Source organism: Haliaeetus albicilla, chromosome 24 (assembly GCF_947461875.1).
Source record: "Haliaeetus albicilla chromosome 24, bHalAlb1.1, whole genome shotgun sequence".
NCBI classification, from domain to species: Eukaryota; Metazoa; Chordata; class Aves; order Accipitriformes; family Accipitridae; genus Haliaeetus; species Haliaeetus albicilla.
This window is the reverse complement of record NC_091506.1, coordinates 23,008,477-23,033,346: the sequence shown is the minus strand read 5'-3', so window position 1 is coordinate 23,033,346 and position 24,870 is coordinate 23,008,477. Positions and strand designations below refer to the sequence as shown.

At 37.7% G+C, this 24,870-nt stretch overlaps 1 protein-coding gene across 3 annotated transcripts in view; it reads left to right on the top strand.

Annotated features, from left to right (window-relative positions):
• The window catches only part of EFCC1 (EF-hand and coiled-coil domain containing 1), a 58,576-nt gene that overhangs the window by 15,933 nt on the left and 17,773 nt on the right, over positions 1-24,870 (top strand). For all 3 annotated transcript variants that reach the window (XM_069769820.1, XM_069769819.1, XM_069769818.1), the window contains exon 3: positions 23,358-23,503. In XM_069769820.1, the coding sequence (XP_069625921.1) occupies positions 23,358-23,503 (146 nt within the window). The remainder of the gene's footprint in view (positions 1-23,357; positions 23,504-24,870) is intronic.

The following is a 24,870-nucleotide window of genomic DNA, read 5'->3' as shown; positions in this document are numbered from 1 at the left end:
TTAGATTGTGCATCCTTAAGTTTAAAGGGCTTTTTTTCACACTTGATTAAACAAATGCATACTGGATGCATTGTTAATGTACTTAGTGGATGATATGCATTATAGATTTTATGTTTTTAAAAGATTAATTTGCGTTTAAAAAGGGTACCTTGTCATACATTAAAAACCATGATATATCAAGATGTTACGATCTCATTAAAAACACTGCAGAAGACACCATAGTTCAGAGATGAGTCTGAATTAATCTCTGGAATCAAAAGCAGTAAAGTTCCACCTCAGTAATTTAATTCATGTCTCAACTAAAAGTGCATTTGAATCACAAAGCTTGGATTCAGATCAGAATATCCACTCACTGAGGGGGAGCTGGATATGAAACTTCAGTTTTATCCTAATGCTAACCATGATTGGTAGTCTGCCTTGGTTAGTACCTGAAAACATGCTCTGTTTTGTCTGTGTTTTAGTTGGAGAAATATGCTTTATATCACATGGTAAGGAAAGCTACAATAATGTGATTATAATTTGATTTTTAAAGAAAATAATAATGAAAATAAAAATTAAAAAATTACTTAATTAGCCAAGATGTTAAAAACCAGAATCAGCTGTGAAGAATCACAGAATAATCTTAGGATACTGAGTGACTGGATGATGGCAGGTGATATTTACCATGTTAATGAAAACTGATGCACTTTGGAGGAAAACAAAAACAAACCCCAAACAACAGTTCCAGCTTCAGTGGAACACAGACAGTGGTGGACTCTGAGCTTACTATAACTGCTCAGGAATTATATTTTTGAGCTATATAGCTTGCAATGTATCTGTTCAGTTGCTGAGTTGCAGTGAGGAAAGCAAATATAATACTAACATTTATTAGGAAAGGAATAGAGAACAATACAAAGAAAACAATTATGCACATTAATAGAACACCTGTATCAGAAAAACGATATTATGATCCTTCCACCTAAACCAAAATAAAACTGGAAAAGGCACAGAAAAGGCACAGAAAAGGAAACAAGTGTGAAAAAAAGGCAGGGAAACTATTTTAGCCATTTGTAGATGTGGAGAAGAGAACGCTGAGGAAAGTTGCAAAAAAGGGCTATAAAATGTTCATCGAGATCAGCAGATGAATAGGAAAGAACTGTTCAGTCTCTTCCCATGCAAGGACTATGACTCATCACATGAAAGCAGGAGGCAGGTTCAAAGCAGACAAAAAAAGTGGTTCTTACACAGCAGGTAAAGCAAGCTGTGGAGTACCTTCCTGCAAGATGGTGAGCTTGATGAAAGGTTACATGGATTAAGAAAGCAACTAAAACACCACTTTAAAAACAAACCAAAACAAGCCACAAAACCCTTAGCAGGTATAAAATAGAAAGATGACACCTCTACCTGAGTTGCCAAGCAGCTCTACACACATACTGCAGTGAAAGGCCAGGGAAGGACTAAGGATGCAATAGGGTATGTGAATATCAGGAAATGTATGTATAACTATTCTCTTAGAATGTTTAATATACATAAAATGACAAAATATAGTTTGATTTTAGGAGTGTCTGTAACATAACCTGTCTTTATTTGCAAGAACCGTAGGTTCTTGCTCTCAGAATCAAGCTTACCTCACATACCTACAATTTAAGAGGACCCATGCTCTAAGCTTAGCCCTGACTCAGACTTAAGACAGTAGCTTTGGAAGAATCGTGGACATTTTTCCTTCACATCAGTTTCCCTATCTAAAAAGTTAAGATTATAATGACCACAGAAGTAGGCAGCTATTACCCACGTTAGTTAATGATTCTACAAGTACCTTTAAGACAGGAAAAGATGAACTACAAGCTTACAAATACTGTTTAATTCTTTGTGCATCTAAGTGAAAAGTGGTGAAGTACTATTGCTATAAAATATCACTGATACCTGGATATTACCAGGATTTAAAATGGATGAACTATTACTCTGGTAAGAAGAATTCCCAAGTTAGTGTGATAAATATTACCTAGAATTTTGGAAAAATATCTGAACTCTTTATTTCAGTGTGAGTGCCAAACTCTGACTCCAAGCTTTAGATGAAACTTTCCCCTGTTAACAACCTATCATAGGATTTCTTGCACGCTCCGCATAAGCATCTGCTTGTGGGACATAATGAGTAGGATACAGGATTAGATAGCTGAAGAGTCCAACCAAAATCTAGCGTGACAAAACCCTGCACAAGTCCCTGCCTTTAGGTCATGCTTTCACATTCTAGACTCTGCTTGATGGATGCCTATTGTCCAGTCTCAAATTACTTAATTCATTTCCATTCAAATCACAGAAGTTCCCTGCTGAGCTGGAAACCAACACAGACTATTCAATGTAGATGTCAGTTTTTGTGTAGGAGACAGCCATACCAATATTGCAAAGATCCTTTTTATCCGTCCATGCCTACAGCAAAATTTAATCTGAAAAGCTGGGCTTAGAGTTTCTGACATGCTGGCACAGCAAATATTTTCTTACATAATTGAAAAAGATCATTTGTAAGAGTGTTGGCCCAGTGGTTATCACACAGGCTAAGATCTGGGGGCACGCAGAGCATTTCAAAATGCTGTATGTTTATCAGATATAAAATATGTACTTTAACCTTAACATTTATTTGGCCTTCATGCTGTTTGCAGCTCTCTGTCGTGGACATATGTTGGTATTTCTCTGTTCACATTTTCTCACTTCACTCCAAGTTGCTGGATATGTGCATATATATTGCAATATTAAAGATTCTGCTCAATAATTTAGAGGGCTGTGTGATACCTTACATTCACCATGCATATGCAAGTGCCTCGCCTATTATCTGCCCATAAATGCATGTCTGACTTGGTTTCTCACAGTCTGTTGGGGCTGTCACAGGGAGAAAATGGTGTTCTATAACCCTGGAAAGAGGGATTTTTCTCATTTCTAGTCCAGGTAGTCCTGAGACAGTAATACAACATTCTATCTCATTGAAAAAAGGAATGAAGAGGTTCTAAAATGTATTAATGGGGAATCCTCTCTTCCATTAAAACCTCTGCCAAGGTGTAAGAATAGCCTGACTATACAAATGGAAGAGAATCAGACTGAGATAGCTGCCCTGTAAAACACAAAGGTTAAGTAGATTACATGAAATAAATTACTAAATATATGGCATGCATTTAGACCACGTGCACTATTCACTTAATATTCATCAGCGAAGCAGTCCTTCCAAACAGACCAACAGCATTGCTCAGGAATACAAATAATTTGATTTTAAATAGTACTGCTGCTCCCATAGCAGTAGGCTTTTATTAATAAATATACTGTGGCCACTCAAGCTGTACTATTAGACTTATTTCAACCATTGTAATAATTCATGTCACCAGAACAATAACTATTCTGTTTTAAATGGTAAGATGAGAAAGTAACTTTGTGCAATAGATCTTACTACTTTGTTCTGTGCAAATGTGGCCAAGGACTTATGTATATTTTTAACTCTGACATTAATGTTTGTTATTTCAGAAATCTACTATTATAGAGGTTACTGCATACTTGCCAGAACCAAAGATATAAAATACAGGCTGTATCCTGAATTTTTTAGTTCTAGATAAATGTATATGTAATAAAGGAGCATGATGAAATTACCTCTTTAGATTATGAAGAAAAATCTCATTTAAAGTCTAGTCATGTCATTGTATGTCTTGGAAAAGACTGCATGCTATGAAATCTAGAGATCTCCATCATGAATATCAAATGCAGACAATTTAAACAGCGAACAATAATTTAGAATAGTTACACTTGGACTAGACAATTGCTGTAGGTCCTTTCCAACTGAACTATTCTATTCTACAAGGAGAATTCATTAGTTTTGTAAACACTGGCATCTCACGAATGTCTTAAGATTTTTCAGCTTATGTGTTCTGTAATAATGTAGTGATGTGAGAAGTCAATAACAAGAGCAGCACTGAACAGGGCAGCACTATTACTATAGTTCAAAATCCAATTTTCATCATAGAAACCTGTCAATTAATGCCACCCTTGGAAAAAAAGTCTATTCTGCAAGCAAAACTTTTTCTGCTCAGATGCAGTCTTTCCAATTCAGTGAGACCATTGCAATAGACTGAGCTCAGAAATAGTAAATGTGATTTCTTTCTTAAATCCTCTACGAGACCTTTGGGGCCTTCCAATGCACTGTACATCAGCATAGTCTGGTTTTATTATACTGCAAGAAGTGGAGGTGGTCTGTCTACTCAGCATGAATTACTGTCAGCTGTTTGTCTACTGCTGTGAGTCCCTTAAGGTAATAGGCTCTAACCCACACCAGGCTCGCTTTTCAGTGCGCAAAGAGAGCCAACATTGAGAGCAAATGGGCACTCTGCGCAATTTAACCATAACAATATCATTCTCAATGGGGAGGAATAACACTGTCAAAATTAATGATACGGTTCTGTGAAATTGTGAAACTTGAAATACTTAGATAAGCTTTTACATGTCTATAAAGGATAAGCTTTTATATGTCCATTAAAACATCACAGAGGTCCGTATGCACAATCTGTGTAAGTTTCAAAATGCTGATTATTAGAATCTGGGAAAATATTGCTCTAGACTTGCTCTGTGCCTGCATTTATTTTTTTGAAGAATCTGCTAGAGCTCCCTGTCAGAGACAGGACAGTAGACAAGATGAAACTCTAAGCATAGTGTGGTTGTTCCTAAGTTCTTACCTTCTTATAACGATTTAGTGATCAATACATTCTTTAAGCCTTACAAATTAGAGAAATCCAAACAAAATGTTATTATATGGAACGGTGATGTAACATCAGGAATCGTACTCAAATCAGGCTCTGAGCAGCTTAAATCAAGCTACTGATATCATTTTCATGATACCAGATATGGGTTCTACATGATGAAGCTCCAACTTGTGGGTTTATCTCTGTTTAAGAAGGTACAGAAATTTGACTGCCATTTTTATTACAGGAGCAACTGAACATCCCAATAATAATTGGGTCCTCATTCAACTTTATAAACAACCTCTGCTTCAAGTCACTTCTAAAACTCATATCAGTCCTTCAGAAAACTGTCTTTGCTGTTTTAGAATTCAATAAAAATGAGACCAAGGTGAATGTCACATCATTCTGGGGTTCTCTGTAAACATTTGATCACTCAGTTTAACTGTCACACAAGCTTGTATCTGCTTAAGGGATAGGACAGTGGGCAGACAAACAAGGACACATTTGCTTTGAATGTGTTCACGAATACTCTAAATGTACAAGTTTAGGGAGTGGTCACATCACATTACAGTCATGTCTCTGGGTTTAGAATTGTACAGGGAAATCCTCAGTCCTTCTGCAACTTAGGCTAACCTTTTTTTTTTTTTTTTAATAGGCAATGTGAAATGCAGGAAACCAAGACATTTCTTTGAAGTATAGCACTAGCAGAATGGAGATAAAACCCTATTTGATCTCCCAGGTTTTGAGCCAAAAGAGTATGACAGCAGCAGAATTCAATTACAATTTCCTAAGCACAGAGGTATCAGTTCCCCCTTAGAGTTACCAAGGAAGTTACACTGATGTTAGCATAAGTCACATAAATCCTGTCCACACCAGTAGCACGCAGCCCTCAGACTGGGATGTGCTGGCACAACCTCATTATTTCATGAGCAACAGTGTCACTGTAGACTCTCTTCCCAGGTTTTGAAAACAAATACAGTTAGTTGCAGAAGTAACAGACCCCCAAATTTCAAATGTGATGGGCATGGCTCTGCTGAGTTACTAGATATGTACTGGGAAGGTAAGATACAGTGAACAATATTCTAATTGTCTCCATTTATAAACGTGGGTTAGTCACAATCAACAGTGCAACGTGCACAAAGTACACACATTAAACAAGCAGCTCTTGTTTTAACAGCCCAGCTATCAGTCCTACAGCTAGGTATCATTTGCAACAGGAAAGTCATAATGTACATACAACTGAATAAAAGTAGACTGTCAATGTCAAATTTCACATGGCCAGAAAAAACTATTTCCTAGAATCTTGCACAGTCTAGGTTGGAAGATACCACAATTGAAACATTTCCACAGAACCAAATTGCCTGGACCTGTTTAAAAGGCTGCATATAAGAAACTCTTTTGAAATAAAGGCAAGCATTGAAGTTCTGCTGTAGGTCAAGATTTTGCTAAGCCCTTTACTAAACAGTAATGATACACTCTGAAGTAACCTTTGATCCTGCATGGCCTTTCTAAGAACTGAGGTAAACAGTGGTCTTAAGGGCTACTGGGAACTTGTACGCATGCCGTCATGTCTCTCCTACACTGTTATGGACCCAAGAGCCTAAATTTCCATTATTCTGATAGGTGTATTTAAACAACAATTTTTAAAGCAGCTGCCAGAAATCTCACCACAAGATAGCCTCTGTCATCACCAGTAAAGACACCCAAAGGCTGCTTGAGGCAGTTGCACATGATGTGGTTTTAAAGACATCTGAAATAGATCTGTATGTGATAAAACCTTTCTTTCTGTTACTGATGATGTGTTTGGGTTTTAACTAGAGATCTGGGAACAATCTGGCATTTTAAACAAATGCTTCTGCTAGAAAATGAAATTTATGCACCAGTTGGGTTTTTTACCAGCTTAGACCCTTCATCAAATCTGGAGCCTGTCACTTCTCAAATAAGCATTAATAGTGGCCCTTACATCTGAAACTAAGGTCATTTCTATTCCCAGTAGGATGGGGACCTAAAAATAAACAGTATTTATCCTAAATATCCCAGTTCTGGCCAGGATGAATGCAATTCAATGAGACTTTGCTAATGCAAACCAGACTTCTGCATGCTCATGGGATGCTGTCATTAATCCTTTGAGGACATAAATGTACAGCTGGCTTAGTTTACTGCCAGCATCTTTTTTTTTTAATGGCTCTCCAGATATATGACGTTTAATGTATTCATGCCCTATTTCAAGGAATTTACAATCAAAACTGCAGGCAGAGCATGTTAAATCCTACCTTTAGCTGTTATTACCAGCCTAATCACTACACTGTATAAAAATTCATGCATAGAGGATTATTAGAGTCTCTCTCAGTTACCGAACAACATGGCACACTGCAGAGTGGCAAACGATCATGTAATGAAAGATTGTTGCTAGTCCTTTGAAGCAATAAGTACAATCAAGATCATTTTAAGAACCATAACTAATGGGCTGGAGGAAGAAGGGGTCTCTACCGATAAATTTCAGGCTTGATGATAAAACAGTGTTGCACTTTGGACAGACTGTATTGATTTCTGCCCCCCCCCACCTTTAATTGTTTAAAGTATCTACAGAAAACAAAACCAAGAAAAATCTACATTCACTACAAAGACCTACTACTGTGGTATTTTTTAGTCCATTGTCTCAGATGAAACAGTGTGAGATATATAGACAAACACCAGTCTGTTCAATAGTTTTAACTCAAGCAACAAAAAAACCCATCAGGCTTTATTCTGGGACTAAGCTGAAAGAAACCCCAAAACACTGCAGCATATCAGTCCTGTTTCTGCTCTGATTTCAATGGGACTATTTCAGATCTACAAAGCCTTTTACACTTGCTCTCATGGAAACTTTAAAAAATAGAATATGCCATGCCTGAAATGTTTCCATGAAATTCTGGTATGTAGCTAGTATAGCTTTAAAAATTAAAACAGCAGCATTGCCAGCCAAGTGGTATGGATAAAAGGGGTTTTGTTTTATGTGCTTTTGGATTGTGAGGATTTTGAACTTTTATTTCATATATCTCTTGAAACATAAAGTTGCTAATTACTAAAAATCTAGCAGTAAAGCTCAGGAATGTATTCTGCTTTCATTTTTTTACCCATTTCTGTATTAGAAATGAGCCCAGAATATACTATCCCTAACATTCTCAAATACAAACAACATACTGTGAAGGCCAAATCCATCTTCTTCCTGATGTTTGGCTTTATTAAATACAGAAGGTGACAGTAAAATTAAGCTCAAATTTCCTCTCAAGGATTTAAAAATTTAAGGGTGTCTTCCTCAAAAATTGTCATCCCACATGCTATTTTCTAATGGGCCACCTCCACCTACCTAAGACTACATAGACTAACAAGCTTCCTAATCCATCCAGCAATCAACTGGAACATTTTTCCAGTGTGACTATACTTGCTTTTAAGGTGGAAAATTACAAACTTCCCCCTCCCTTTTCAGTGTTCACAGTGAAAGTTAGAACAGCTTCTCCATGACATTGGGAACTTCATGGGAGTTTGAAGATGGATCAGAAAGGAACTTCGATGTGAAATTCCTAGAAAGTTTTCATTAACAAGTGTTCTTGCATGTCAAATTTTATCCTAACCTGTCTTCCTTCTAATACAGAAATCTCAGGATTTGAAACTGCATTGTAGAATGTCAAAAAGCCGAGGGAAAAGATTACGCCTTTTATTGGATGCAAAAGGAATGGATCAGCATTAGAAAGTTTGGGATCTTATCCAAGGCTGAGGCAGATGAGAAGTTTTCCAGAAGAGTTGCCCAGGGCAATGAAGTGGAAATAGAAAATATGGTATAAAAACCCCGTTGCAGAAGTTTAAATATTAGTCACCTACTGTCAACTAAAATGAAAGGTTAAATATATTTTTAGAAATACCTAAGGTTTTTAATTCTACTATAGTCCTATGATGTTAAATTTAATCATTGTTTTTACAGTAAGATAATACAACTGGTATCACCTACCATTTCAAACAACTGCATTTATTTTAAGTCTTCCTCCTAGTGCTATGTTACAGAGAACTTCTGAGAACTGCTTCCTGTTTTTCATACAGATTTCCCTCTTTTCCTGTGGAAATCTATTGAGGAAACTCTATGAAAACAAAAGGAAGTATCTGTTTCTAAATACCTGTAAGATTGTCCAAAATAATCATCTTTACCCACAGTGGGGCTCCTGTTAAGGGTAGGGGCTGCATACGATGTGAGTAGTGCTGTGTCCCACAGAGGTAACCGTGAGCCCTCAAACAAGCTGCATCCAGCTCAGATGCAGCAGGGCTGCCGTACGGAAGGGAGTCCGGTAAAGATTTGTTAGAATAATTTAGAGTAATGCTGATCGGGCAAACATGAATCCCAGTTACCCAACCTTCCTATAAGGAATTTTCCTAGTAACAACTTCCATCTGCCCCTCTCTTCTTCACCTCATTTATTAGCTCTCCTACTTGAGAGGAACCATAGGGCTGCACTACCTGTGCAGCCTGTGATGTCTACATATGACCAGCCATTATTCAGGCAGTAAGACACAGTAGCACTGAGCCATGTATGATTGAAAACCTTACCTACACAAGGTACCTTTCTTAATAACCTAATATTAGTAAGTTCTATAATACCTTAAATATACAAGCAGCCTAAACAGAATCACGCTCAGAATTGGTTTTGCATCACTTCAATTACCTTTAAGGTAGCTCTCACTTGCTTTAGACATCTAAGTTTCTAGACTATGGAGCTAGAAAATCCAAAACAAAAGTAGAAAATGTACTTGAAATATATTTCAACATAATTTAGTGTCTGTTTCTGGTTTCTGACAGCCTGCTAGGCTCCACAGAATCTAGATGAAATTTACTGCCCAAGTACTGCAGTTCTCCTGCATGGCTGAGCATTTCAAAGAGAAGCTGAGCCGCAGGCATTGTTAAAAGATGGAAGGTGGTTTTGTTTCAATTTTCATACCCTTGTTAAATAATCTATGTGCAATTTCCAGGGCAGTAACTACTTAATCAAGTTTCCTGCTTGTTCAGTTAAAGTATAGCTGAAAAAAGGAGTGGGGGTGGTGATGGAGAGTTATTGTACATTACTAATAAAATCTACCTGCTCCTTTGTCCTGTAAAAAGAAGTCCTATTATCCCTTACATTGAAGTTCTTTTCAAGGGCTCCCACCAGGATTTCATTATACCATTGTCCTAATTAACAGGGAACATACCTCACCCTGGGCAGCTCTGAAGGGTCTACATACATACAATTTCGAACATTATCCCAGCTGTACAATATCAGTGCTGGATAAATTACAATACTAGGTTTCACTCTTCCTAATAGAGACCATTATTGATCTTGTTTTTATCCCAGTAATACCTACTAATTTCAAACAGGTTAGCTCACAATTCCCTTACACTGACAGAACATACATTTATGGTAAATTACGTTATTAATATCCTACACCAACAGTCCTGTGATCTAAAAACACAGCCACATTTTGAAAAATGCATCCATGTGAAGAAGGTATCAGAAAACTGGCCTTAATAGTGCAAGAAAATTTCGAGAAATGAGAAAGCATAAAGATCTGGCCAATAAACCATTAGTACCAAGCAACATTGTCCACTGCCAGGGACTCAGCTAATGCTAATATGACCATGATTACATTTTTTAGACTCTGTCTTTCCTGGCCTGCTGTGTACCCAAGTTAAACTTCTTAAACATCTTTTAATGTATGCTTATCCCCATAGTCTAGCCGCTTAACTGTTTTAGTTTATAGTACCTTGAAATACCATATTTTGTTTACTGGAGGTCATCTGTAAAACCTGGAGATTTTATATATACTCACAGATTAGCCTGTCCTGCATTTATGGCATCTAGTTTTTCGGAGAGAAAAACAAGTTAGTCACACCTTTTTTCCTCCAGTAAATATTTGTATTAATTTATGTTGACTTTCTACAAATCCTCAATGATGTTGCATATGGCCACCCCACAAATTCCAGGTGATTCTAACTGATAGAAGAGGGTGCTTTTCCCAGGGGAGTACAAAGGTTCCCTAAGCCCCATATGAATCTCAATTTTATGTTATTGAACTTCGTGGAAATGAATACAGTATAGTCCTATTACAGAAACTTCTAAAGCAAAAGCCTGAGGAAAGCTGTTAAATGAACTTGTATAAAACATAACCTGAACTTGGATGAAGTCAATTATTTGAAAATGGTAATACTAAAATCTTTGCTTAGTAAAAAGTTTAGGGAGGTGTGTAACTTTATATAAGGATTGCAACTGATAAAATGAAACTAAAATGTAATTAAACTGTCTTTATGTCAATGAGACTACGTATTTGTTTAAAATTATGCACTTGCTTAAGTACTCTGGTGTAGTAAGAAAGATATTACATAAGGTTTAAACTTAGATGAAGTTTAAGTAACTTTGGTGATAAATACACTGCAAACCTGCTTGGTCTGAGGTTCAAGAGAAAGAAATTGGAGGTACTGCTGAGACAAGCAGAGGTCCACCCATGGAGAAAGCAGATGAGCCAGAGTGCTAAACACACAGTGTCAGAAACCAGTTCTTACATGCAGGGAGCAGCTGCCTATGGTTATGTTACATTTCTGTCAGTTTTCTACCTCCAAATAATGTTTCTTATTCAACTATATAACCAATAAAAGACTAAATAAAAGCTGCTATATATGCTGCCAAAATATACCTAGGACCCTAGTAAATGCAGGCAATCTTTTCTGATCTCTGTGAACTGGCAAATAACTTATGAACATTTGGGAAGGAAAGTAATTAATTTGGGATTACTGTAAAGGCAGTGTAATTTTTTGCAAGTCACCTGCCAGAACAAAAAGGCTTCAAGAAAGCAAAGGACAGGCTGCTTTCAGGAAACTTAAAACTCTTTCAAAAAAGCAGGCACAGAGCTTAGGTATGAAGGAGCTTGCAGAATTATACAGTATCTATTAGAGAAATAGCACTCTCTTAAGATCTAAGGATGTTTTTACAAACACCAGTGAAACAGAAAACACAACAGCATGAGGTAATTGTTATTCTTGTTTCCTGATACAGGATCTGAGGAACATGGAAGTTGCAACTTCCCCATGTTCACAGCAGACCGTTGCTGGCACTGACACTTCAGGCTCAGGTCTCGCAGTAACTCCATGTTCCCTTTGCACCCTGAACTTCTGGGCTCAGCAATAACTGCAGGACAGCTCTCAAATGGGGAGCACTTGGGAACTTGCAGACACCAAACGACTAGACAGGCCTTTATGCCACTGTCCTGTGAGAGCTTAAGAAATATCTTGGATGCAAAATCAATGGTTGCAGCCCCTCCTGTTAACATACATTAATGACCTGTTTTGCCAAATGCTTAGTAAGAGCTGGTCAGAAATAAGTTGCAGCCAGCTTAAGGCACGCTGTTGCAGTTAATGAGCCATCTTCCTTTTCTGTCACTCCAGATCCATGAGGCTCTAAATCTATGAAGTTCTGAAATAAGTCCTGAAAGAATTTACATGCCAGTAAATAGGTACTTTCAGAGTTTATAGCGTGTTCAGCAATACCTGCAGTTTTGCATACATCAAACAGAGAACTGAAAAACTGTTTTGTCAGACGTTTTAAGCTCTAACAGTTGAATCCAGTAGGATCTCCACCCCACTGATAAGTACTCCCTGACTCCATTTAGGAAGAACACTTTTATCTAGGAGACATTAAAGGGATCACTGGACATTTGATCTTTACTGACATACACTTTAGCATGCAGGAGATAACAGAAGGATTCCTTGGGATTAAATAGCATACGTCTACGTGATGGAATACATGAGGGGGCTTGGTATACAAGCAATGGCAGAAGGAAATTATCTATAATTTCTTTCTCTTCTTTCTCTGGCTTATATGCCTTATATCAAGTATCTTAGTTATAGCTATCAGTGTTTTAGAATTTCATGGTATTTTAGTTATTAGGTTTTGATTGTAGGGTTTCAAGCATCTTGCTATAAAACACAAGTCAGGGTACCAGGAGAGAGAAAATTCTAAAAATAAAAGTTTGGAGATCAAGAAGGACAAACAGACTTAGGAGAATACATACACACAACTCATGCATACATAGTTATGTGGGGGTGGGTGGGTGGGTGTTTGTTTTCACATGCCTCTCTTGCTATTTCTTATGGGCTGGGCTAAAAGGAGATCTCAAAAAAACGCCCAGAGAGAGGTTTTGCCAATGGGACTGCCCACCTGACTAGAAGTAGAGAGGGCTGGAAATCACAGAATCATAGAATACCAGGTTGGAAGGGACCTCAAGGGTCATCTGGTCCAACCTTTTTTGGCAAAAGCACTGTCTTGAGTCAGAATGTGTTCTCACATGAGCTTCAGCCTCACTTTAGACCCATACTTCTTGATAAGCTGGAGAAGTAAATTGTTTGCACTGCTTGTCTGAAATGGACTTACCAATACAGAATCGTCAGCAAACTCCAGGCAGAAGGATCTGTGTCCTGTCCTAGAGCGGGGTTAGAGGATGTTGACCTGAGGAAGGGCACCCACAAGATGTAACATATCTTGCGGAAAGCAGCCCAGCGCAGACCCGAGAGCTGAAGTGGCAGCCAGCAGGCTGGATCCAGGTCACCAGGCAATGCCATCCAGCCCTCTCTGCTGTTCTAGCTGGGAAAAAGCTGATATGGAAAACAGCTGAAATGGCTGTTATGGCATGGGGTGAAGACGAACAGCAGAAGTCTTCTTAATTCACCTACAACATAGCTAGATACTCTGAATTACTGCTGTACTCACATGGCCTATTAGGAAGTTCGACAAAGGGTATTTGGCTCTGTGCTGAAATTAGCCATATTGTTGTTAACTAACAGTTAGTGAGTCAGTGCAATATTGAATAAAGCCCTTCTGGTCCTTCAGATATCCCTCAGTATTGTCTCTTAAGACACAGACTGCTCTGCTGCTTAGCCTTATTGTGGGGTCTAGCACCAGTCCCAAGTCCACATACACTCTGTTGAGTCTTGTGGGCTTTTGGAATAATTCTGACATAGCCAGCTTAACACAAACTTCAGTTATACTAAATTAAAGTAATTGTTCCAATATGGAAGGAAGGCAAAATCAAGAGCAGAGCTGTGTGACAGATTAGAGGGATTAATGGATCTATGACTTCCATTTCCATGACTAGGTGGAAAGTTGAATCCAGGTTTTTACTTCAGACTTCCAAGAAATCTTGTGCAAGCTTTAGCAAGTAGCTTTTGTTCTAATAGTTCAGTCAAGAACAAGTGATACTTAAATTCCTCTAGCTTTATTTAGGTCTGCATTGTGTGCATCCAAACTCTAGACTTTCACTGCAAATATCTGAATTTTTAGCTAGCAGGGTGTAGCAATGGAGTTCTTTATTCCAGTGGAACAACATCTGGAAATAATTTCCTTTATTTTGTCACAAAAGAATTCATAAAGGGGCAGGAATATCTGAATGACATAATTCCAAAGTGATGTATGTTTCTCCTGGATACTGCAGTGACTGTTAACCATAAAATACCCCACACAGAGCAAAAAGCAGTCTGGTTCATCAAGCATATACTCAAGAACTACTGTCTTGCAATATAATCCCTTGCTAGGCACAGGATTTATAAAAGCACTATAATTGCCTCATCTGTTTAGCCTAATTATCAAATGTTATTTTCCATGGAGCAGCCTAAATGACTAATAGTTTTTAAATAACGGTAAACTAAAGTTTCAAGGCCAAAAAAGGTTAAGGAAAACACCAAACAGTGAGTCTCAGAGGTCTTGAGCTGCATTTCAGAGCTGAAAGGAATGTATTCTGCAAGTCACAGAATGAAACCTGCCCATGCAGTTTTAATCCAGCTGCCTTAGTAATTTTTTTCAAGAAATTTATGTATGTATGAGTGTGTGTATCCATGCATAAGAGCACCTATTTTGTACTTAGGTGGGTCTTGCTTAACACACTGATATTAATCTTAACTGTAAATGTGGCCTTAACCATTACGTTGAAAATGAATTATTAGGGTTTTAGCATACTCTTCTTTACAGTATAATATACCAGACTAGAAAGATTACATTCAAAATTTTCTGCTAATTTTAGGTGCCTACTCTATCTAAATGTTTACAGTACCTAGTATTTCAGAGCAAACCACACAAATCATAACTTCCATGATCCCATGCTTCAGCTGCAGTTCTCATGCCCCATAGTCTCAAATTCTATGCAAAAAGAAATAATCAGGACCCAATTATTATCTGTACACACTTAACATGGTAATTATGAGTAGAAAGCCTAACTAAAGTAATTTGCGTAGCATTATGCACGATCTCTGGCAGAGACAGGAGTAGAATCTATTTCCTCAAAGGAAGATTTAGTTGCTTCAATGAGGACACTATCCATTCTGTTCCTATGTGTCTCACCCGACTTGCTACTTGTAGCTTCTGCAGTAGATAAGAAAGGAACCTCCTGGCAGAAGTTTGCTTCTCTCTAAAGTTGTTGTCCATCCACAGAAATCTTTCATTCCCTGCCTTGAATGAGGCAAAGGTCACATAGGAAAAACAGACTGTGATTTTACCAAACACAACTATATTGTAATGCATGTGCTCCAGGGGTTAAGGCAACCTCCTGACATCTTGTAAGTTGAGAACCTTTAAAAAAACCAAATACACTTAACACACAAGAGTTTGTATCAAATAGCATCATCATGACATCTGTGTTTTCCACCAACGGGGTCAGATTCTCTACATTCTCTGCATAGATTTCTGCTCTGAGTTAACTGAGCAACTGACAGCAAAGTAAATTATCATCCTCCATGTGGACCTGCAGTGGGGGAGTGAGGAGAAACTAATCTGTGGATGATTTTCCCAAACATTTACTGATAGGAGAGTAATGGCAAGACTTCAAGAACTTGGATAGCATCCCAAATTTTATCAGGGAGTGTGTATGGCCCTTAAGCACTTTTTTTCTGCATATTTCATCTTCTGTACCTTTATCTCTACCCCAATTCTGTCTCCTTTCTCCACGTTCAAGTCTGCTGTTGCTGTAATTCTCATTCTTACTTTAACCACTGTATGTATTGAGAGCATAATTCAATTGCATGTTTCCATCAGCAGTAAAACCCGATCAAAAGGTCTTTTGACCCACTCGCTGCTGTTGCAGCCCTGCATTTTGCCATCCCCTGAAAGATGCAACTCTTAGGGCTATGCACTGATCCAAATCTTAAACTTCTCTCCAAAAATGAGAGGGATGAGATATTTTAAACACACTTCATTTCATAAATCCAGTTCACAGCAGCACAAGCACTTGCACAACTAGACCATATAGGATCAGGTATGAGAAGATGCAGAATGGGAGCAAGGTTTAAAGGAGAGAGATGGTAAAGAGGGAGGTTTTCTTCCAAATTTATTTAGGACTACTCCTTCAGGCATAAAAAACTCTTCTGGTCTTTCCTATATGTCAAAGCCACCGCTCCCTGTGCTAGTGTCCTTATCAGGAAGAGCACTGAGAGTGCAAGAGGGAAAATATTCCTGACCCTGTTCTCGGTTGTTAGTGCCAGCTTGCCTAGCATAAACAGATTCACAATTGTTGGCAATGTTTTTCTTCATGGCCATGGACTGGAGCATGTTCAATACTTCAATGCTCTTAAAAACCGTCAGCGCTCTAGACAAAGGAGATACAAGGCCTTTTAGAAATGCATTTACTTTTGTTATTCTTGCTTACCTGAAACCTAAAAGATCAGCCTAAGAAAGATTTGGACTGTGAGAAATTCAACCCAACTGGCATGGGAAAGCAATATGCAACAGAAGATCTTTGCATCTAAATCTCTGAGAATCAAAAATGTCAGGAACACCAAGGTACCACCCAGGAAATACGTTTTTCTAATCTGATCTCAGATTTTAAGAAGCAGAGTAACAAGAAAGCAGCTGGCAAACGAACAGTAAAGACCTGTACTAAGAGTAGCTAATTTCTGAAAAACAATTTCTCCCAAACAGTCTGAGCTTACAGAAGTTGCTCTTTGGAATGCAACAGTGTGGAATATAAAAGGCACGTTTCTATTCTGTAATTTCACTATGTCTACACAAAGGTTTGAGTTGTCTGAAAAATGCTCGAATTATCATAGGAAGAGCACTGCATGACAGCAAGGCATAACTCTGTTACTATCTGCTACATGTGACAGTATCATTGCCAGATTTGCCTATTTATACACAATGTGCAGAAAGATGGAGAGATTCTGCAAGAAAACACATTGCCATCAGCAAAATTATTTTTTTCTAGATTTTTGGCAAGAAGATGAAAATCATCAGCCAATAACAGGAAACCTCTCAGAACTGTATTATAGAGGCACTTTAACTACAAACTTCTTATATCTGTATAAAATCAGGATATTTGGTCATCTTTATTATAGCTACTAAAAATTCATACTTTTAAAAAATTCTATTTAATGCTTTACAGTCCAAGCTATTTAAAACCTGAGATTAAGCAACTTAAAATCTGAACTGATCATAGAAAGTTCATTCATATGATTTCTGTTGCAGAGGGGTTCACAGCTTACAGCACCAAAGACAGGTGAATTCAGAAAACCTACACAGACACTTAGCTCCGGTGTGAAAACATATTTGATCTGAATGCTAAATGAAAAGTCATAAATAAATCAGAAATATGCACACCTTCTAAACTCTGTAGATCCCTGTATAAGGGATCAGCCAAAACTGAAACCATTCCAAGTTCCCTGAACCCTGGCAGTTTGGGTAAAATAGTACAAAAATAAAAATCATACCTCATTTTGGTTAAAAAACACAAGTCATACACTTTTAAAATAAAGTATAGCTTAGTTTGTATAACTATACCTAGGGCAATGTACATATTCACACAGCTGTTTGATCTGCTGCAAATAAGTGTCTAAAAGAGACTAAAGGTCTATGAATGCAAAGCTAAATAATTCCTCAGATTTATTTTATGATTAGTCAGGAATTATTTAAGTTAAAGACTTGTTTAGCATGAGAAGCAGGTGGGTTTTGCTGCGGTTAGAAGTTTCCATGACAATAACAGGAGAGCCAATTAAAAGCCAATTAGTCATGGACATTACTTTAAGGTCCAGTACTTTGCAAACTCTTCCCTCTTCAATTTTCCTTCTCTCAAGCTGCCCATTATCCTCAGTACAAAGACTTTAAAATGAATGTGGACTGTTTGCCTGTCTCCATGGAAGCCTTGCCACACTGCACCATACACAAACACTTCCCAGGCATCTTCAGCACTACTTTCCCCTCTGATCTTTGCCCTAAACAAATGTGCTGTTTATTCACTCTTCTTCTCATTTATGAAGATCCATTTGATGCTGTATGAATACTAATGAGAAAATAATTAAACCCATGTTTAAGAATGAGTGAAGATTCCTCCTTTTAGTATTTACCATGACAGCAAAGCATACCAGTTGGCCTCTTCCGTTATGCTCTTCTTTAAATCCTGAAACATCTGCCACTTGAAAATTAAGAGTGCAGATCTGGCATGAAAGAAAATAAAAAGCTCCCAGATAGGAAAAAATGACCTAGTGGTTAAATCAGATGATGAGAAATCAGGAGATCATGGTGTTTCATTGTTCTGCTACCAAAGAGTGCCACCGTGACTCCATTCATGCCTCCATCACCTCACTCGAGAACGAGGATGAAACGCTGTGTATTTCAATGATGTGAACCAAGGAGCATGAAGCAACCCTAAGAAATTAAACCTTCTCTACTGTTTGGTTGCATCTGCTTTAAAGACCAAAAACCAGAGAAAATCCAGTCAGAAATTTGAAATATCCTCCAAAGTGAATGTAGGATCCTATATTGATGGCAAAATTAAAAGAAGAAAATGGCCCCTTTCTTCCAATAGACACAAAGATTCATTAGTATCCTTAATGCTATTTTTCTAGTTCCGTGCAACATTTCTGATTAGAACCTTCTTCAACCTATCTCATGTTTAGTTTCTAATTATAGTTTAAAGGAATGGTAGGTTTTCCCTTGCAGCTACAGGAACAGTATTAGCAGCCGCCTTCTCCCCACCCCCTCACAATTTCTGTATAGCCAAAAAGATATCTAGCTCTGCCTCCTGATCTTTGGCACCAAACTTGGCAGATTATTGCCTTAAATTGTTTTTGGATGACATGAATGAAAACCAGCTGTGTTTATACATCCCTCTTTGGCACTCTATTGAGCAGGACACTCCCCTTTACCTCTGTCACGAGGCTGTTGGTCCTGTTCTTTCCTGCCACATTCCCTTGTCACTACCATGAATAAACCAGTGCCCAGCATCACATTATACTGGACTCCTGGCAAGACATACCAAACCAACAAATTTCCAGTTTTGTTATTTCCAACAGGTCCTTACATATTAGCTGATCAAATATAAAATCTCTTGGTTTTTTTTTTAAATTTCCATATCTACTCATGCTGCTGCTTGCCTTCCCCCCCCTCCCCCCCCTTCATTTTTATCTGGCATGGATGAGCTCTGAAATTCCAGCTTGTCTGGCCACATGTTCCTTCACGCACATTTAAAATCTGCCCCATTCCTAAACCCCTTGAAATAATTTCCATGTGTGGTTCTAGAAAATAAGGCTGTGTCCTCACCTGTGCTGCCTTCTTACTTATGGCATGTCATGGTTTAACCCCAGCCAGCACTAAGCACCACGCAGGCAATTGCTCACTCCTCCCAGCTCCCAGTGGGATGAGAAGAGAATCAAAAAAAAGAAGTAAAACTCATGGGTTGAGATAAGAACAGTTTAATAACTACAGTAAAATAAAATAATAATAAAAATATAATAATAATTATAGTAATGAAAAGGAATACAAAAAAAAGAGAGAGGAAAAAAGCCCAAGAAGATATAAGTGATGTCCAATGCAATTGCTCACCACCCACTGACCGATGCCCGAGCAGCGATCCGCCCCTCCCACCCAACGCCCCGGTTTCTGTACTGACCATGACGTTCCATGGGATGGAATATCCCTTTGGCTAGTTTGGGTCAGCTGTCCTGGCTGTGCTCCCTCCCAGCTTCTTGTGCACCTGCTTGCTGGCACAGCATGGGAAACTGAAAAATCCTTAACTCAGGCTAAGTGCTACTTAGCAACAACTAAACTATCAGTGTTTTAGCAACATTATTCTCACACTAAATCCAAAACATGCTGTACCAGCTAGTAAGAAGAAAATTAACTCTATCCCAGCTGAAACCAGGACAGGGTGTAAGGTACTCTAACTTTGCTGTATTTCTTCTGTTGGGGAAACTAAGGCACAAGGCAATTTGATGCAAATGATAGAGCCTGTGCCAGAATGAAGATTTAAATTCTGCAGCACCTGGGTCTGAAAGCCCTTGCTGAAAACTAACATTTCTTTCTAGTTTCCCAGATGAACATCTCCAGATAAGACAGCCATGGCTGTCTTTAATCAATGTATTGGGCAGAAAGACGTAACAAAACATGCTGTCTGTATGGCTCCCTTAACTTCTCCACACCAAGAGAGAGCTGATGAAGTCCTCTCAAGAAAATTACTATAGAATAATCAGAGTTTGTACTTGGTATTTCATCAACTAATTATAAGTTCCCTTACAAGAACTACAGTGAAGTGAAAGCTATTATTTAGGTCTGTCTTGAATCTCTTCTAAGTAGAGGGAGTCTGCTATTGTAAGTCCTGAATTAAATGGGAAGGGATGGGTTTTTTCCACCAAACTTCTTCATGTTCCTTGGACTGCAAGCTAAATTAAAACCAGGCTGCCAGATGTAAGAAGTTAATACCACCAGCAGATCTCCCATTAAACATCACAGTCTTTACCCACTTTTGCTAGAAAAGATTTTCATGATACTTGGAATATTCTCAGTGTTTTATGGGTTAAGATCTTAACCAAGTTTGAGACTACAATGAATATTCACTGAAATATCAATATCTCTATTATGTGAACTAACTCTAGAAATCTCTGAAATCCAAACAGATCTAAATTATACTGCAGCTCAAAACTAAGAGAACAACCTGCACAATACCAGCTACAGTCCTCAAGAAACTATAAAGGATTCTTACTGAGTACCAGACCCCAAAATATTTTTGTCTTAAAATGAAGGAAATTAGTACATTCCTGAAAAATAAATTGCAACATCCTTGTGAAAGGAAATACTACTATATTCCACAGTAACTGTCCAGAACACTGAAGCTCTGTGATGCTTCCAGGAGCCCTCATTTTGAATACCCAAGCTTAACAGTGCTTTTTATTTGTGCACTACTCCCTAATTATTTTTTCCAGAACTAATGAAGCTGAATGACTAACAAGGCTCCATTCTGGAGACCGCTATTTCCTTTGACTTTACAGTAAATCCAGTTGTTGCTAAGCTAAATAATACCATAAATTATAGATTAAATATGTCATTAGTTTTTATGCAGTCAGGTCTACTCAAGGGGGTAAAATAAGTGCTGGTTCCTAAGCACTGTTTACCTCAGCTTCTGTCCCGACAGATATTTTGAAATATCTGACTTCTGCTGCTGCTGTTAAATTCATGAACTTATTTACTTAGTATACTTTCACAAGCAACAAGGGAACTAATATTGGTGTGGTTCTTCAGGAACTGACAGCAGCTGTGTTAGTTTAAACAAAAGCTCTCTGCAATACTTCTCTCTAACTTGGCATCAGCTTTTCTATTACTACACCTAAAGTCCTGTTTCTAGCAGTAGTTGAATTTACAGGCAGGAAGTACTTATAAGGTTTGTTCAAAAAGATCATGTTATACAACTTGTTTCAGTAGGACCAGTTTGCTAAGTGTTTTAACTCTCACTTTTTGTTGATGACTATTTAATTTGTTAAGTACAAGGAATATTCAATATTCACCAGACCAAAAATAATCTTAGGAAGAATTTGGAGGAAACTTAATTTACTATAAAACTCCTGAATTTGCTTTGCTTGCTTCTGCATATAGATTCTTTGTGAACTACATGACAGCTCCTACTGGGAAAAGTATAACCATGTTATTATACAGTTTAATAGGAAAATATCCTGATGTAACTATTGAAAGTAAACTGTTTTCTAAATAGTAAAAAAGGAAGCAGTAGAAATGTAATATACATTTCCTATAGAGTACATTACACAACATACACATGTAACATCCATAAACTTGTAATGGACTGGACTTGGTGTCCAGTTAGCTCCATACCTGAGAGGTAGCTTATTCCTACCTCAGAGAATGTTTGATATAAGCCTTACACGTGTTAACTGATATGCTGAATTTCCATTTATGCAATGTAACTCTGAGTTCCTTGCTACATTATAAGAGTCTAATTTCTTATATTCTTCATAGCTCTGATTTCAGTAACATTTCGTGGAATTAAGTTACATATTATGTATATTGTGTGAAAAAACAAGACTCCTAAAATAAACTCAGTATTATGTGCTGCCTTTCAATTTCATAGACTCTATTTAGTATTTTGTATGTAAATAGGAGTGTCTGAATTAATTTTCTTCTTCAACTGTATTGCATACTTCCATTCTATTTCCTCTAAAATAGCGATACTGTCTTTCAGTACATACCTATGAAACGGCAGGTAGGAGAGCGAAACTGAACCAAACCAAATGTATTCCAATAAAAAGAGAGTAGTAACTCCAATGGACTCATCACAACTGTCATTTCGCATTCCATTCCCATTCTTTGCAAAATGTAATATTTTATTAGATTGTTAGAAAAATAAATCTGTGTTATTAGATTTGTTAGATTTTGTTTCGTGTACAGTAAAAGTTTCCATTTGACTACACGGAATGACTTGTACTGTCTGACCTGCTTAGGTCTTTTCTTGATAGGGTTAGGACATTTTCAACTCAACTACATGCAAATATATTCCGGATTTTTCCTCTAACATGTGCTACCCTGAATTTCCTTGAAGGTACTTTCCCAGTGCTGTCCATTTAGGTAACTATAAATTCCTCAGTCTGAACAATCATTGTCCTTCATTGAATTAAATTACTTTTTTCAAAATATATTTTGTTGGCAAGTTTAAGGACTCATATTCATCAGTTACATTATCTGATCTGTGTACCATCCCTTGAAAGCTGTTTCCTTTAAAACACATAGATGTAATATCCTCTACATTCCACTCGGAAGAACACATGATTTCAAATAAGATTGTCAGCAATTCAGAAGCCCATTGCCAAGATGCTTCTTACCTATAACTCACTGGTTTTCAGATGTGTCACTCTGTTTATGTATTATTCTTTTTGACTTTTCAGTCTCTGACACTGCTTCATCTCCAGTACTTGGAAGACTTAGATCAAAACTGCCTGACATTTCTGAGGACCAGTCCAAGTGACCAGATGCAAGACTTGCTACCTTAGCTACGGTGTTATGGTGCCCATGGTAAAAACAAAGCATGCACTGCCATATCACTGTCAGTGGGAGAGTTTATGGCTGTTCCCATACATAGTTTCTAGATGTCTTTGACCTGAACTAAAAGCTATAAGTAATGTTTAGTTCTTATTACCTAAAGAACAGCTGAAATCCACCTTCCTTTGATTCTTGGTGAAGCAATCGAGTGCAGCCCTCTGGGGTTCAATTTTACAGGCACTGAAGGTAGATACCCTGTTCTTCTATAGCAAGTCTGAACTGCATTCAAAGTCATTCATGTGCTACGCCGTTCACATTTATCTTGGTTTTTCAAATTTCCTACAAGTCCGCTTTACTTTGCCCTTCTTTTCCAGGACAGAAATTGTGAGATTTCAGCTTCCCTCAAGAAGCAACCCAGATCAGAAAGAGGGAGCAGCCTTACCAGGTGGAAGATACTGCCTGTCTGTTGTGCAACAAGATCGACGATCTCCCACTGGCGGAGCTGTGATTTCTGAGAATGGTATCAAACCCAGTACCCAACTACTTTATTTCCTCACTGATCTGTGAGATCCTCAGCAGGAAAACTAGTATAGATATTAAACCACCAAAGCCACAAACCAATCCTAATGAATCTTGAAATCCTAAACCTAAATAAAAGGTAATATCCCAGCTTTCTACTTCTCACTCCCCACATAATTTTATGTTTAAAAGAATGAACATATCACTTAGAGCTATGATTAAAAACTGCTTTTTTCCATAGGATTCACCTCACCAAAACCTTTTTTCTGGCTTAAAACTAGGAAGTTTTCATTTCTTTATGAATCAAAACTCAGAACTTCAGCTAAAATAATTTCCAAGGAAACCATTTGCAGTCAATATTCTGTACAGTCACACTCTTTGGAAACATCCTGGCTGCTTCAGTAACTCTGAAAAGGTCCAACCTGTTTAGCACACATAATGCTAACTACTGCCATAACATTGCACACTTGCGATTTCTCATGGGACTGCATGAAGCATTCTTTGAAAGTCTCCTAACTCCACTGGGTTTGCCAAGGCTGGCTCTCACTATCAATGACCTCGACTAGGCTTTTTGTAGAGCAGACAGTTACAAGGGCTCTCAAAGAGATGGCAACTTTTTATTTTTGTGTGTGTGTGTATGTGTCACTTAGCTGCTGTAATGGTAAGACACATTTATGATAGCCATCTTAGAAGCCAAACAACTTCCCCCTCCCCCTGGGTGGTGGTTACATGCCAAGTAGAGAGCAAATGCAAAGTTTGGCAAGTTTGGCTTACCTTCAGTGATTTTTTAAAATTTTTTTTTGGACACATCTATTTCAAAGACAAAAGCACTTATCTGACACTAGCTGTAAGTAACAAGGCATCTTTACTGCAGACTGGAGAGCTGTATGTAGTGACAAAAAATTAGATTTTAGGTATGTATTCAATGGAGCTGGCAAGCAGCTGCTTGGGACTGTGACAAATAATGACATATAACTACAATTAGCATTGTAGCATGTTCTCCATGTGGTTAGACTTATAAAATAAACCTGCTTTTACAAATATTTTTATCAAATCAGACGCTTAGCCGGCTCAAAGACAGTTTCCATGTCTAACCTACACTACCCATATTTCAAGTACAAACAGCTTTTTAGCAAAAGCTTTTCAAACAAATAAATTATGGGTTTATAGATTTTAAAGTGTGAAAAAAGTGTTCCATCAAATAAAAAGTGTGAGGCAGAAAAGAAAAATTACTCAGAAAGTTGAACAAATAAAAAAAATGTGTGAACATCTGGGATAAACCTAGATATTCTAGATAATAAATCTAGATGCAGAATTATTTATAATTTTTTTACACATACTTTAATAAATATTAATTTCTTAGAGCAG